This window comes from Numida meleagris, chromosome 5, assembly GCF_002078875.1.
Source record: "Numida meleagris isolate 19003 breed g44 Domestic line chromosome 5, NumMel1.0, whole genome shotgun sequence".
NCBI lineage: Eukaryota > Metazoa > Chordata > Aves > Galliformes > Numididae > Numida > Numida meleagris.
In genome coordinates this window covers 48,247,350-48,263,015 of record NC_034413.1, presented here as the reverse complement: position 1 = coordinate 48,263,015, position 15,666 = coordinate 48,247,350, and the positions used below count along the sequence as shown (strand labels likewise).

At 35.4% G+C, this 15,666-nt stretch overlaps 1 protein-coding gene across 2 annotated transcripts in view; it reads left to right on the top strand.

Annotated features, from left to right (window-relative positions):
• The window catches only part of ITGA4 (integrin subunit alpha 4), a 34,770-nt gene that overhangs the window by 16,119 nt on the left and 2,985 nt on the right, over window positions 1-15,666 (top strand). The window contains exons 15-27 of one of the 2 annotated variants that reach the window (XM_021398148.1): window positions 1,530-1,684; window positions 4,889-5,038; window positions 5,618-5,694; window positions 8,313-8,463; window positions 9,147-9,245; window positions 9,622-9,701; window positions 10,038-10,124; window positions 11,354-11,444; window positions 12,140-12,247; window positions 13,003-13,122; window positions 14,489-14,608; window positions 15,109-15,207; window positions 15,395-15,514. In XM_021398148.1, the coding sequence (XP_021253823.1) occupies window positions 1,530-1,684; window positions 4,889-5,038; window positions 5,618-5,694; window positions 8,313-8,463; window positions 9,147-9,245; window positions 9,622-9,701; window positions 10,038-10,124; window positions 11,354-11,444; window positions 12,140-12,247; window positions 13,003-13,122; window positions 14,489-14,608; window positions 15,109-15,207; window positions 15,395-15,514 (1,457 nt within the window). Of the gene's footprint in view, window positions 1-1,529; window positions 1,685-4,871; window positions 5,039-5,617; window positions 5,695-8,312; window positions 8,464-9,146; window positions 9,246-9,621; window positions 9,702-10,037; window positions 10,125-11,353; window positions 11,445-12,139; window positions 12,248-13,002; window positions 13,123-14,488; window positions 14,609-15,108; window positions 15,208-15,394; window positions 15,515-15,666 lie in introns of those variants that run through there. The other variant, XM_021398149.1, reaches the window with a different exon arrangement.

Genomic DNA, 15,666 nt, shown 5'->3' with positions numbered 1-15,666 from the left:
CATTTATGTATTCATTTGAAATGCACACATTTGCAAAATAATGCTATTGGCATTTAATGAGTAATTGTGTTCACTGATTTGAGTTCAGGATGAAATGAAAAACTAAAAAGATGGATACTTTTTTTAGCTCCTGCGATGTCCAGACATTACTTTAAAAAAAAAAAAAATGTGAATAATGGCACATCCTTACTAGGACAATTTGAGCTACATGCCATGCAACACGAAGTGATGTCAGGAAGGCGAGGAGGCATCACGGTGAGGATGAAGGTGGAACTCCCAATTGTCTATTGCATCTACAATGAAACCTAGGAACATAATGATAACTGGTAACTAACTGTTAGCTACCTCGCTAGTTTGTGGCAACACTAAATCTTTCCTCTGGGGTTGCATATAACCATTTCACAATATTTCCACAGAGATTTTGCAGTAGTGTTTAAAATGATACCATAGATACACTATTTCCAGTATCTAAATTAGCTTATATAATAGTAGTGTGATTAAATTCACACTTGTAGCTTTGAACTACATTGTAGTGATGTTGTTTCAGATGGTCCCTTCCACAGCATTGTAATAAATAGATACATCATTTTAATATGTTTTTGAATGAGATAGTATGCCAGAAGGATTTTAAAAAAATAGAGTGAACACCTTATTTTTTCTTTCTTATTTCCGCCAAGGACTATATTCTGTTTTGCACTTGGCCAAGGAGGAGTGTCTGTCAAATTTGTCTGTTATTCCTATCTGCAAATATGTATCTGGGCTGTTGCTTTGCAAATAGATAAGGAATTAATTAATGGATGAATCTCTTTCCTTAATGGAGAATCAAGTAGATTATTCAGCATGATTTCTAAAATCAGTCCTCACAGGTGAAGACCACAGACTGCTCTAGGATGTAGTCATAGAATCATAGAGTCATAGAATGGATTGGGTTGGAGGGGACCTTAATGATCACCTAGTTCCTACCCTCTCCCATGGGCAGGGTTGCCACCCACCAGCTCAGGCTGCCCAGGGCCCCATCCAGCCTGGCCCTGGGCACCTCCAGGGATGGAGCATCCATAGCTTCTCTGGGCAGCCTGTGCCACTGCCTCACCACCCTCTAAGTAAAGAATTTTATCCTAACATCTAACCTAAGTCTCCCCTCTTTCAGTTTAGAGTCTTATCACTATCAGACCACGTAAAAAGTTGGTCTCCCTCATGGAATATGAAGTCAAATTACTTAAATCTTCTGTATGAGAATCTATGTTATCCTTTAAAAAAATTCCAGAGAATACATGTACTGGTAAACTGTAAAGTTCCATGTTCATATCTTTTAAAATTCATATTTATTGTGAAAGATGGGCAGTCAAACTGGACTATTCTTGCTGCATTTGAACGTAAGACTTACCAACTTAGAATTTTTAAGTGGAGCATTTCAAGATAGATATTATGGAACATAGTTAAGGGAGTGAGTAAAAGATGTAATTTCTATCCTAAGTTCATTGTACTTAAAGTTTTAAAAACTTTCATGTCCCTTACTTTTTATTTTGCAGAAATGTTTTATAATCTGAGTATTGATGTGAAGAGAAAAGTGGATACACAAGCAAGATTTTATTTTTCTGCCAATGGAACATCTGACACAATCTCTGGAAATATAAAGATTGACAGAAAAACAATTGCCTGCAAAGGTCATCCAGCGTTTATGAGGGTAATGTAATTTTCAATATGTGTTGCTCTTTTGAAAACACACCTGTTGCAAAATAACTTGTTTCGTTTACAGTGGCGTCACATAATTTCTGAAGTAAAATATTTGTGTTCATAACTTCCCCAATTGATATCTTTTAGTTCTATTGCTAAATCAGCTTTCAACAGGCAAGTCAGTGGGCCTGCCATCTCATCTGTCAGAGAAAATGTGCATAATAGTAATCATAGAATCATAGAATCAGCTAGGTTGGAAAAGGCCTACAAGATCACCTAGTCCAACCATCCACCTACCACCACCAACCCCACTAAACTATGTCTCCCAACGCTATATCTAAACGTTTCTTGAACACCTCCAGGGACGGTGACTCCACCACCTCCCTGGGCAGCCCATTCCAGCGCCTGACCACTCTTTCAGAAAAGTAGTGTTTCCTAACGTCCAGCCTAAATCTCCCCTGGTGCAACTTGAAGCCATTCCCCCTTGTCCTGTCACTAGTTACAAGAGAGAAGCGGCCGACCCCCAGCTCACTACAACCTCTCTTCGGGTAGTTATAGAGAGCAATAAGGTTTCCCCTGAGCCTCCTCTTCTCCACACTGAACAATCCCAGCTCCCTCAGCTGCTCCTCATAAGGCCTGTGCTCCAGACCCCTCACCAGCTTCGTCACCCTCCTCTGAACACGCTCCAGGGCCTCAATGTCTTTCTTGCAGTGAGGGGCCCAAAACTGGACACAGTACTCGAGGTGGGGCCTCACCAGGGCTGAGTACAGAGAGAGAATGACTTCCCTACTCCTACTGGCAACACTATTTCTGATACAAATCACGTGATACAAATCACATGATACAAATCATGATCACCACGTTGATGAAGTAGGACATGAGCATTTTTTGATTTTTTCACCCTTCTATGGATGATGGATTTAGGCCAGTTTGTGGCAACTGAGTGGATATGGTGTGACATACATTTTCCATGGGAGTAGGAAGAGCACTTATGGGAATTTCATGAATGACTTCAGAGCTGAATGATGTGAAGAACGTGCACTGTGCCTACAAACTGATGTCCCTGCTCCTCTGCTCACAAATGTGAAGCCTGTACAAATGCATGTCCTCCTGGGAATCTCAGTGTCTGTCCTGGACTGGATTAGTATCGTGAATGTGGTTTCCATTCTCTGTCTATGAAGTTACAGAGACAACTCTGTTGTGGAAGGAACCTCCTGGAGGAACTGCTTCAGAGGAGAAGCCACAGAGACAGCACTGCTGCCAGCAATAGTGGGCATTAGGCAGGAGATTCTGACTTAGAAACGAGTTAGTACAAATGTAGTCAGTAAGATTCTAACACCAATAGTAGCCACTAAGTCCCTTAGAGGAAATGAAATGCAGTATTCATGCTTGGTATATCCCTCTGAATGATGAATGAAGGACCCATCTTAAAAGTAAGAGCTGCAGTCCAGACAAAGACAACATTCACTGAACAAGAAAAAATACAGTGATTCAATCTATCAAACATCTTAGAAGTTTGCCGTCTCCAGCAGAAATTTGGAGAGTAATCAAGAAGCATTTGAAGTCCTAAGATACAATCAAACAATAAAATCTACTGGATAAAGTGGAATCACACTTTACTAAACTCAGGAAAAAATTTAAAAAAAATTATCTCCTGTAAGGCATTATCTAAGGAGGAAAGTAATTCTTTAAAGAAACATTAAGGACAAGGAATGTTTAGATGTAAGGAGAAAAAGGGTAATAAAATAATTACCTAGCTTGCCTGGTCTTTTCTTTAAAATCCTTAAGGTAGCAATTCTGTGACCTTTTAGAACAAACATCTGTTAGGATGACTGGTGCAGTTGATCCTGCACAGAGGCTGGAAAACTGATGTAATCTTCTACAGCTACAAAAACCCTACATGTATTTTTGACTCTCTTTCTTTTACTTCTGTTTTGTTTATGACATCATTAGAAGCCAGTTCTTCATGATAAAGCTTCGGGTAGAATGGAAAGCTTGTGTTACCTCCTGGAGAATTGCCTAGATGCATCTCCACTGGTAGTTGCACCCAAATGAATGTTTCTTAAAGGAGCAATGGCAAGTTGCCCACTTTCTTACAAGGGTTGTATAGGCTGAGAGAGGTATGACAGCTGACCTTGTACAGATTGCTATACCAGCATCATCGTGTATTTCTGTAGTAGGAAAGATATTATTTGGCTCATCAGTTCCTATAATCTATCATTAACATCTTTTCCTCCATACAGCTCAATTTTTTTTCCAATTTTTAATTAATAGCATTTAAAGCATCTCCATCCACCCACTGAGGTTTCTGTATGAAAACTTGTGTGATGCTCCTAAAATTAAGTAAGTGTAAATGTCTGTCAAGCACAGTTCTTACAAGAGACCATGTGCATTTTATGTATTTTAAGTAAAGAGTAATTAATAGCCAATTAGTATACTGAAAATAATATAAAGCAGATGCAGAGAAGACCCTGTGGAAAATTTTGAATTAGATTTCACGTGATTTGGTCAAAGCAAGCTTGCAGCTAAGAATTAAAGTAGTGGCTATGTGGAAAGACAATCAGTGTCTCTCTCTTATTCTTAGGGAAAAATTAGTCAGGTTTGCTCTTACTAGTGCTCAGTTCTTCAAGCTGTTCGCTTTTCACAAGTAGACAATTTGGGCTCTGATCTCCAACATTCTTGCACAGTCAAGGTTTCATATGAAAATGGTGTACGTTATCGAGGAATTTAATATCCTTAATATGGAATAGGAAATACAAAGACAGAAAAATAAAATGTCACTATGAACACATTTAGAGGTACTGGAAGAGAACTCCTTTTGATTTCATACAGAAACATTCATTGGTTTGCTTGGCATTATCTGACTATTCAACTTTTTTCCTTTTAGCCTACTTCTACCTGCTTTTGTAATTCAATACTGCTGATGGAAGTAAAGTAGATCACTATTCAATCAGACTTCTTCTAATAAAAGAATATGTTCTGAAATGCCTGAAGCTATCAGTGAACATATTATGGTTTTCTGCATTTCTGATTAACTCTTTCATTGATAAAGACATCTGGAAAAAATATTTAAGCCATATGGCATAGGAAATTATTTTACATGTAAAAAACAATAAGTGATCCTGCTTTACTTGGTTCTAAGGCTCCTCATAATTTCTAAAACATATGCATACATGTCTATATGATTAACTTATTAGGTTTCCAATTTTCATAGAAAGATGTAAGGGATATCTTGACTCCTGTACATGTTGAAGCAAGTTATCATCTGGGGCAGCATATTCTACAGAAAAGAGATACTCAAGAATTTTCTCCACTCCAACCAGTTCTTCAAAGGAGGAAAGAAAAAGATATTATAAAAAGCAAGGTTAGTGCATGATGTCTTCTTTCAAATGCAGTAAGTAAATATTCACATTTTAATCTTCAATTAAAAGAAGCTTAACACAAAATCTTGACACATTGCTACAGAGTTAGAGACAGGAAGTTGCTGAACATAGTAGCAAGTGATATAAGTGCGTTCTGTGGCATACTGATAGTCAAGATACAGACACAAGCAACTCACGGTATCTCTAGTCTCATCAGACCTACAGTTTGATAAGTAAATTTTGAGTAATAGATGTCTTTTGCAAGAGTTACTGTTGTACCATGGAAGAGACTTCAAGGGACATCAGTTCTGGATCCTCTAAAATGCTCTGCCCTTTTTATGAACTACTTTTAAAATCAGCTGAATGTGCACCACTGATTTAATGGTGAGAGATTAAGCACTAGCTTAGAATGCTTCTCTGTAGCTGTTGCTGCACAGAATGTGTTTGCAAAATGGCAAATCATAACCTGTTCAAGGACCAAGGGCCATTAGTCAATTCCATATACTTGGTAACAAGGTGATACGTTCATTTTTAAATGCCTTTTTTTCTGTTTGTTTGGTTTTGTTTTTGGTCTTTTATAGTTTGTTTTTGCAAGAATTTGCTCCCAAGAAAATTGCTCTGCTGACTTGAGAGTTTCTGGAAAAGTTGCTTTTCCAAAGTAAGTACAGATTAGATTTTATCTAAATTGTTCTTTATTCTCTTGAATGTAAATAAAATGAATTTGCAAAAGTAGACTATGAACTCCCTGAAAAAAAATATGAGGAAGAAAACTCAGTTTAGTTGAAGAATATTAGAACCATAAATCTTCCAGGAAATAAAACAGAAATGTCCCTAATTAAAGAACTATTCTTGCATAATTAGAATACTTTACAGCTCATAAAGTAACATCAATCTGACAAAAAAGGTACACTTGTATTCCATGCTTCATGTAAGCATGCTAAGAAAAAGAGCACAATGTACATTCGGACCTCATAATCGCTGATAAATTGACAAACAGTTACTTCTGCAGCTTTTATAAACATGCTGTACTCGTACTGTATGAGGAAGATTCTTCAGTTTTCTTCTAAGGTCTTTCAATTATAAATTAAGTGGTTCCTTCTCTTCATTTACCTAAGAATATTACCATCTTCAGTTTTATACTGCTGAGATACCAGATGGTTGAGTATTCTGCAAGGTTTAGCCTCTTTCCCTCTATATGAATTAGCTTGCATTTTCAAAAATTAATTTTGTTTGGTGATTTTTTCATTCACAGGCCAGTTTTGTTTGAGATCTCCTTTAATGTTGCAGTTTTATTCATTCCATCTAATTAAGTATCATGTTTAAATCCTGTTATTACGCAATGTCATTAATGCACTTCCAAAGTATTTAAACAAAATTATTACTATGTAGAAGAATCTCTGTTACACCAAGCCATACTTTGAGAGGTGTACTTCCACTTACCATCATCTTTAGCAAGTTTGATGCTGTGTACCCTCATTTGCATTTAATGTAGATATCAATGGTTAGACTTTAAGTTAAATTTTATCTTCACAACCTTTTTCTTTATTCAGTATTACACTTTGATGTAATAAAATGGGCTGATTTTATGCAAAAATGAAAAAAAACAGTACCTGTTGTGAATCTCAAGTTGTTAGGTATTTTGTGGGAGACTTGGATTTTCTTGTGTAGTTTATCGCTTTTAAAGTTAATTGTGCTTTAATCAAGATACAAGGTTGATCTCATAGAACATCCTCAAATGACACAAAACAATGACAGCAAACACATAATGCTGATTAATCACACATGAGTGATCCTGAGCACAGGCTCTTTCATCTTCATAGATTTCAGAATAAGATTACTGTATTTTTTCCTACTTTGACGTGTAGCCTATAACGTGAGTCTAAAGCCCTTTTGTTTTCCTAGGCTTTCAAGTTTTTTTTGTTTAAGTGATCATAAACTTCTCAGAAGGAAAGACTGCAGCATTTCCACTTGTGATATTACCAATGTGATTTTCTAAGTGCTTCAAAGATCTAAGAAAGGAAAACAGATTACAACATACCTGCTTAGCATTAGGTATCAGTAGCAGCTTTTCAGTGTAAACAAATAGGCTAAATATCTTGATAAAGTGTGAAATATCACCTTAAATTGCACTGTGCCCCTGGTATCTCGATTAAAAACTAGTTAGCTGTGAAGCATTAATTTATTTTGTCTAGACAGAACGCATTCATTATCCTTGAACAGCAAAGCAAACACTTTTAGTCTTAAAAGAATGAAATCAAATAGGTGCATTGATGTAATGCTTTACTTACTTGTCTAATTATAAGTCTTCATGTATACACTATCATGTTTTGTTTAAATTGCTCAGATTTTGGCCTGCTCTATAAATTTCTAGTCCACATCATGCATTTTTTAATGAAGAATGAAATATGATTACCAGGGAAAAGCTCTGGTTCAGCTTTGTTGTTGTCCCAGATGTGCACCTGGTGCTTTTGTGTACTTCTATGTTAAGCTGGGAGGCATCTTTGTGACAGTGTGTTGTTAATGAGCTTGGCTTTAATGCATATAAGAGGACTGAATGGTAAGCATATAACGAGTAAAATAATTTTAAAATTTAACGTAAATTTAATCAAGCTACTGAAATGTTAACATTGTGTTTCTCTTTAATTCGCTTTTGTCTTGGAACCTATCTGCTTATGCAGTGCTTTTACCTTCTGTTGCTTGTCTAAGTGCCAGCTTCTTTCCCAAAGGTGTTCAGTGACTAATGCTTTGGTTTCAAGCCAGAATATCTGATAAATGTCTATTTCTAGGCAACGCTTCTACAAGTCTTAATTAAACTTTAATGTCAAGCTGAAGTTTACTTTTAGACCCTCATAGGGTGTCTGTATTTGTAACATGAATACAGAACATCACATAGATCATAAGATAGGCATGATCACCTACTCTCCTTGTGACCTGTGTTGTATTAACTTGAGCGGACTTTGAAATAATCTCTGAAAATAGTGCATCAGGAGCATGTTGCTATTCTCTTCTCTAAGAAAAGGCCCTATCCTGTAAAAGCCAGAAGCATGAGTCTGATAACACCTTTCACATTAATAGCCTCAGGCTCTCAAAGGCACGGTAGTGAGTTGACCATCATCTAACTGTTTTTGTACCTTCAGGTAAGAGTGAACACCTTCATGATTTCCAACTCAGCCTTTTTCAGAACCAGATGAAATTAACTATAGGAGCAGGAGAAAAAATGTTTTGCATATAAGCTGTATTTACAATTATTTTTCACTGGTACTATAATCTCTACAGGCCTCATGATAAGAAAATGTACCTTGTTGTTGGAAGCACAAAGACTTTGTTGTTGAACGTTTCTCTGCACAATGCTGGAGATGATGCATATGAAACTGTCCTCCACATTCAGTTCCCTAAAGGCCTTTATTTCATCCGAGTTCCGGACTTGGTAAGGACAACAAAATCTGCCAAACAGTAATCCTTTGAAATTCTTATTTCTCAGCCAGATATTTTCCAAATATGGTAATAAATTGTTGAGTTTCTTCAGATACTGAAAATTAACCCCTCACGCACAAATTCAGAAAGCTGACAAAACTACTTTTGAAGTACTTAGATTCCTACCTTCCAAAACCACAGAATTGGTGTGATTTGATCAATGTAGGTCACTTTTAAATCATTTGAACAACAAGATGTGGTTATAATAACAAGAAAAGATTGGTTTCTAAATATATTTCCATATGTTACTGCAACTTTTGGTCTGATCACGTTGCCAGTGATCACAAAAAACTTCTTAAGTCAGATCTTTTTCAGTCTTATGCAGAAGTCACAGATCTAATTGTTCTCTGTTTCTGTCTTCTTAAAATAACTGAGCCCACAGTGCTCTGTGTAGAATGACCACTTAAACACCTCAGCTTCTCTGATGACAAACAAAACATGAAGTAATGACATGCATTAATCAATGTAAGGATATGTGAAAGAAGTCATGAATAATATGAATATTCTATATATTTTTGAATAGTATGATTATTCTGTATATTTCATCAGTGAAAAAACAATTTCAGTCTGTGCATGCAATTTGAAATGTCTGTAAGTAAGTTTTGTTTTAATCATTAGCAATTTTCCTAATTTTAGGAAGAAAAGCAGATAAACTGTGAAGTATTAGACAAAGATACTCATGCAGTGAAACTTGAGTGCAGCGTTGGTTATTTGTACGTAGATCAAAAATCAAAGGTAAGCTATACCTAAAGTTTCTGCTTTAAAAACACTATAAATATGGTTTGCAAAATCTTTCCCTCATTCCAAACTACTGTTTCTTGTAATGCTGATATCTGCTTGAATATTTTCTGGATAAATTCATTAAGGGACAATATTCTTTTCATTATATATCACTTGATGGTGGTCGGCTTCCTAGACAAGTAAATTGACTGAGGCTATGAACAAATTTTTTTGACCAAAAGGAATAGAAGATGCAAAAAAAGTATTTAGTCCCTAATTTTTTTTTACAAAGATCAAGAAATTCTAAATGAGTCTAATAAAGTATTTTGATTAAAACTGTGTTAAGATACACTAGCATTTAAAAAAGGATTTTTTTTTTGTTGTTCTTCAGCTGGATTTCAGTTTCCCTTTGGATGCAAGCTCTTTCACCAGAGCAGATGATGACCTCAACATCATCATTAACGCTAGCTGGTAAAGTCTAATAAAAATTGCTCACTTAAAATTATTCCTAGCTTTTCAAAACAATTGAGAAAACTGAAAAGATTTACTGAAGCACAACTACAAGAAAGCACATCCATTGCAAAATCTTTAGAAAAATGGAAATTACAAAAAAAAAAATCACAAAAAACAGCTGTTTAAGTAATAAGCAGGTTTATGTCTGTATAAATCTTTTTTAGTGTCTGATATGTTGTTAACAATAAAATGTTGGAGCTTTTATGAAACTGAAAGATGATTAGTATTTGTAGAAATAATGTATAGCATGTGATAATGCATTCTATACTGATTTTTCTCTCATGGTTTTTATAGCAAAAATGAAGATGAGAACATGTTACTGGATAACACGGTAACTGTAGCAGTACCTCTGAAGTATGAGATTGAGTTAAATGCTCATGGGTAAGTCAACTCTTGATATACCTGCATATCTATAAGACTGTTGTCTTATTTCTGTTCTGAATTCCCAAAGCTTGTAAGCAAAAGTGTGAGGTAGCTGAAAAATCCTGGGACTGAGATGGTACAGCTATCCTGGAGTCTGCCCCATACACTGCTAAGCTTTTGTTTCCATTGCTGTGAGATGAGATCGGTAACAGCTGTGGTGCTTTGAACTTGTCTCTTAATTGACTGGTATTTCTTAAGAACTAGAATATTTTTGATAGAGTTATTTCTTTAATAAGAAGCATAGCGGTATTATTTCATTTAATTTTCTTTAAACAAAGTTCCTTCCCAAACAGAAGAACAGGGCAGGATGTTTAGTTTCTACAAAAAAAATGAAATACATTATGAATGAAGCACTAATGCTGGACTTCTGAGTCTTTAAAATGTGCAGTTTCTCACTTGTGTGAGAAACTCCACTGAAGGACATAATCATGCACACAAAGTCATGAAAGAATCTTGAAAACCTGCACAAATGGGGTCTTACACACTGAATATGATAAATGAATGCTAATCTAAGAACCAAAATAGATATTCTATCAATTATTCCAGTAACAGATGGCATCAGTTACTAATTCTAACACAGGGAGTTTTGCAGCTGTATTTTACTTGACTATCCAATTAAATGTCTCAGGAAGAAAACATAAAGATATATCAGACTTTTATTGCAGCTTTCTCCTGATGCCTTCTTTTCTTGATCCTCTGGAACAAATGGCCTTGAGTTCCTGAAAACGCAATCAATTTTTGAAAACTTAAGATGGAGATGAAGATAGACAGAACTGAAAGCCTACTGTTAAGGAAACAAAAGGTGCTTCAGGTGGATGCTGAAGAGAAGAGCAGCCATTTCTCACAACACTGTTCATTCTGTTCTCTTGATGCCTTTTTCAGTGTGAAATTAGATTGTGATATTGTATACGCCTCAGATTCCTTGCTTTACAGGGACTACGTTCTGGGTTTTTTGTGGCACATTCACAGAACATAGTTTTTGGGGAGCTTTTGTTGACCTTTTCTGATTTATCTGCCTAAGTGGAAATAGTACAATTCTACTCAGTGTTTCTGGCTTTACGTAACTAAAAACTTGAGTAATTCTTTTTTTTTTTTTTTGGCATCAGCTCAATAGGACATCTCATAGAGAAAAAAGTTATGCTAATGCTATATATGAAATCTATTAAATAACTTCTAAACTGTTGTAGATTTGTAACACCAGCTTCATTTGTTTATGGAACAAATGAGAATGAAGCATCAGTTACATGTATGGAGGAGAATATCAACTTCACTTTCCACGTAAGAGCTTTTCTTTGTAACTATTATCCTTGATTTGAAGAGTAATATTTAGATTCTCAGTGTATATTAAAACAAACTATGTGGTCAATAAGTTTTTTAAAAGTACAAGGGCAAAAAGCAATTTTTAAGCATTAGTGATGGAAAGTAGTTGTTAATCCCTCTTAGAACACTTCTTTTTTTTGCCTGGGCAATCTTCCACTGAATGATCAGACAAGAAGATACTTATAGAAACAAGACTGAAAGTGGTAGAGCAGTTCTGACTTTCCATTTCTTCCACTAAGAAACACTTTAAAATAAATTATCTTGGTAAGCAAATGAAACTAGGAGCTACTTACAGGAGAATCTGTAGGTATCAAGATTTGTCTCTAGTGGATTAAAATCAGGAGACAGGCATAAGTCTCTTACTTCTTTCTGCACATTCTCCTGGAAGGCAGTCTGTATAACCTCGGGGCAGTCATCAAAAATATACACCGCTTACTCATTGGGTTCAGAGAAATGAAATATTCTGTAATCCTGCAGAATGAATTAAGCAGTCTTTATAAAAATAAAAGCTTCTAGCAGAATCCAGTTTAATGACAACATAACAATGTAGGAGCTACTCTGTTCTGTGAAGTTCATGTATTCCTGTGCATATATTTGTTCCTTGAATACCTACCTTGAATCAGAGCTTTAAACATAACATTCTTCCCCACAAGGTTATCAATGCAGGACCAAGCATGGCTCCAAATATAAATTTAGAGTTAATGATTCCTAATGCTTTTCCACCCCATGACCTCAAATTATTCAACGTCTTGGATATCAAGGTAAGCGCATGTTATTTAACATTTACTACATCTATATGAATTCTATGAAAACCAGAAGCATAGCAGGACTTAGGTACTAAGTATGTATTCAATTTATATTCCTATCTTTCAATCCTACCTTAGGTTCTTCGTAGAGTGCCACTGAATTCAGTTAATCCATCTGTGCAAAGCCCGATCTTTGGCATGCATCTGTGTTTTATGTTTTTCAATTCACTCCTGCTATTAAGTAGCAGAGTAAAGTGTATTTTTTTAATTTGAAAAAAAAAAAAGCATTTCTGCATTGTACAACTGCTTGAAGACTCTAGCCCATCCATCAGCCTTAGTTATTTCATATCAAAACAGAACATTTGTTGTTATGCAGAACATACAGTACACCATTCTTCCTTTGTAAAACATTAATATTCATAAGAATCAGCTAAAATAGGGTACAACAGATGCCTTATGTCTACAGTGTCTCTATATATGCCTACAGTCATTGACTCAAATGAGCACAAAATAACTCCAAGATCCTTTCCGGCTTATTATATTTTCTTCTCCAAGTGTTCTGTATAACTCACTGTAACAGGGAAGCGTAGAAGTATGTTAGCTATAGTGAAGCACGTTGAATAGGGCTAGGATGATGTTCAGTTCCATATATTCAAGAAATCTGAAAGTAGAAGTTATCTTCCTTTAGATCTTCTTGCTTTTCAGAAATCTGTATTCTGTTTATTATCTGATATTTAAAATCAAGCAGTGGTTGTTATTTTTATTTCCAGACAACAGTTGGAGAATGCTCCTACAATGAATATCCCAGAAACTGTAATGCAGCAGAAAAAACTGAAAACATATTGAAGGATGTTGTCACTTTCTTTTCAAAGCCTGCTAAAAGACTAATGGTAAGATCTATCTTTTAGCATTACTGGGAAATGAAAGATTGTATGAATGAGCCTTAAGATAATGGCATATATCTTATGTAATGAGGTTACCAGAACAGTCTTCCAAGGATTTGTGCTGGGACCTATAATATGTTCAACATAGCTGTAAGTGATTTAGTGAAAGAGGTGAGAACTGAGGGGTGAATGTTGATTAACATCATTTCAACAAAGTTGGTATGGGTGACAATCACCTATGACAAACTGCAGAAGTGTTATGTAACTGAATGAGTGGGCAAATTGAACAGCAGATGAAATTCAGTGACAAATTGAGAATTATGTATACAGGAAAAATAGTCTTCACTTATATGAAGTATGCAGATAAATGTTCATTGCCTTTTCCAACAGCAAAAACATCACCAAAGTCAAGCAGTACTCATGGTGGAACTTCTTACTGAAGGATTTTCTGAATGCTAAAAATAAGTGAATTCCAAGGGAGGTTATAGAAGTTAATGGAACTGAAAATCATTGAGTATTACTGAATACACAGAAAATCATTTTTGGCTGAGGAAGCTTCCTACTAAATACAGTTGGGAGACTGAGAGAACATCACATGTGCCTGGCCTATTCAGCTTTATCCCTCTTGGAATTCAGATACTTGACTATGTAGTCCAAACCAGAATGGCTGTTCTAGTGTTACATTTTCAAAGGTTTGTTCACGCTGAAATCTCAATGTCCTACAACTTGATAATAAAGTACAGCTTTAATACTCTCATCTTAAAAGAAACTAGATCTATTTAAATATTTTTTTGTGAAATTTTAAGCAAGCACATTACAGGAGTATCAAACACTTCTCAAGAGTAATGCTGCACTAGAGTATCAAAAGTATTTTTTTCAAATGGGGACTTAGGCGCTGAAGTCTTGGATAAAGATTATAATCACGTAAAGGGTCGCTTTTCTTTCTTCTTCAGAGTTGAGGAAAATAGCGCAAGGTATCAGAATATGAGTGCCCTCTCGCACTGCAGTATTTAAGAAATAGTTTTATATTTCTGATGCTGGGTATCATAAAGACATTTTTGAAATAACTCTAAAAACAAACAGATGTACAACCAACTTATTACAGTTGTCATTTTTCTCTAAAAAGAACAGTCTTTTAAGAAAAATGACCTGTTGTCTTCTATAACAATTAAGTTGGTGCCTTGTAGTGGTCCTTCATCACCAATGATGAACAGTTCATGGGATGAGAGTGAGAGCTGTCAGTTGAAAGCTACACCCCCGACCTTTCAAGAGCAAACTTGGAGCTTTTGTTCTACTCATTTCCTGAGTGTCTTTAACATTAAGGATATACAGTTGATTAACTCAAGCTTTAATCTTTCCCTCCCCTCTACAGTACTGTATGAAAAATGACAGCCTTTGCTTACAAATACATTGCAAGCTTGGAGACATGGAAAATGGAAAAGAAGCAACCATTCAGTTGCACCTGGAGGCTACTCCTTCACTTTTGGAAATGGTAACACATGAATTTTTCATACTTGAGAGACATATTTCAAGGCTTATTTGTATTATTCTCTGCATATAATTTCTAGATATTAACATGAGATCCAAACAATGATAGATACTACATATTCTATGTTTTCAGTGCTAGGTTTGAAGGTGATACATGAACATGCAAACCACTTAAAGAGGTGTTTTAGATTATCACTTTAATTTTTAGTATTTATTACTTTGCCTATTCTGGCTGGGTTATGTGGAATTTAATTCCAACATGTAATTGTGCTTTTCTAAGAAAGGCAGCATGAATTTAGTGGTGAGTAAAACCCAACCAGGCTTTTCTCCAGGTTCTGGTACTAATTTATTTTGTGATCAGAGAAAGGCATAAAAATGCCATGTGTGTTTGTGTGAGATTCTGTTTCTGTGAGCAGCTGTGTTACCATTTTTGCTGGGTAAGAATTAACGTGTTGAAGTTATTTTAAAAAAAATATGGGATTTTATGTTGCTGTTTAAAATCAGGATGATGCATCTACATTGAAGTTTGAAGTAAGAGCGACAGCCTCACCAGAAAAAAATGCAAAAGTTATTGAACTACAGAAGGACAAGCAAGTTGCACATGTAAGAACTCTCTTACTGAATTTATGATAAAATAGTTAAACAAGAAAAGAAAAAGCATTCTATACGTATTTATCCACAAACATTGAAGAGAATGTTCATTATTTCAGAATGTAATTCATTTTCCCAGTTTCTTATTAGCATCTTTTAGGAAAAAAAAAAGACATTAAACTTATTTTCCACCTTTCAGGTCTATTTGGAAGGAGTGCACCACCAAAAGCCAAAATACCATGTCACTGTGCTAATTATTGGAATAGGCTTAATAGCTGGTATTACCTTGTTTTTGCTTCTTTCACTTCTATTATGGAAGGTAGGTTTTCAGTATTTCTCCATTGTTCTCAAATTAGAAATTCACGCTTTTGGAGGATCTTTGGATTCACTAATCCAGCTTAAGGGATAAAATAATATTTTACTATCTATCCTTTCTAAAGAAATCTAACTCCTAACATAGTGTGTTTTCAA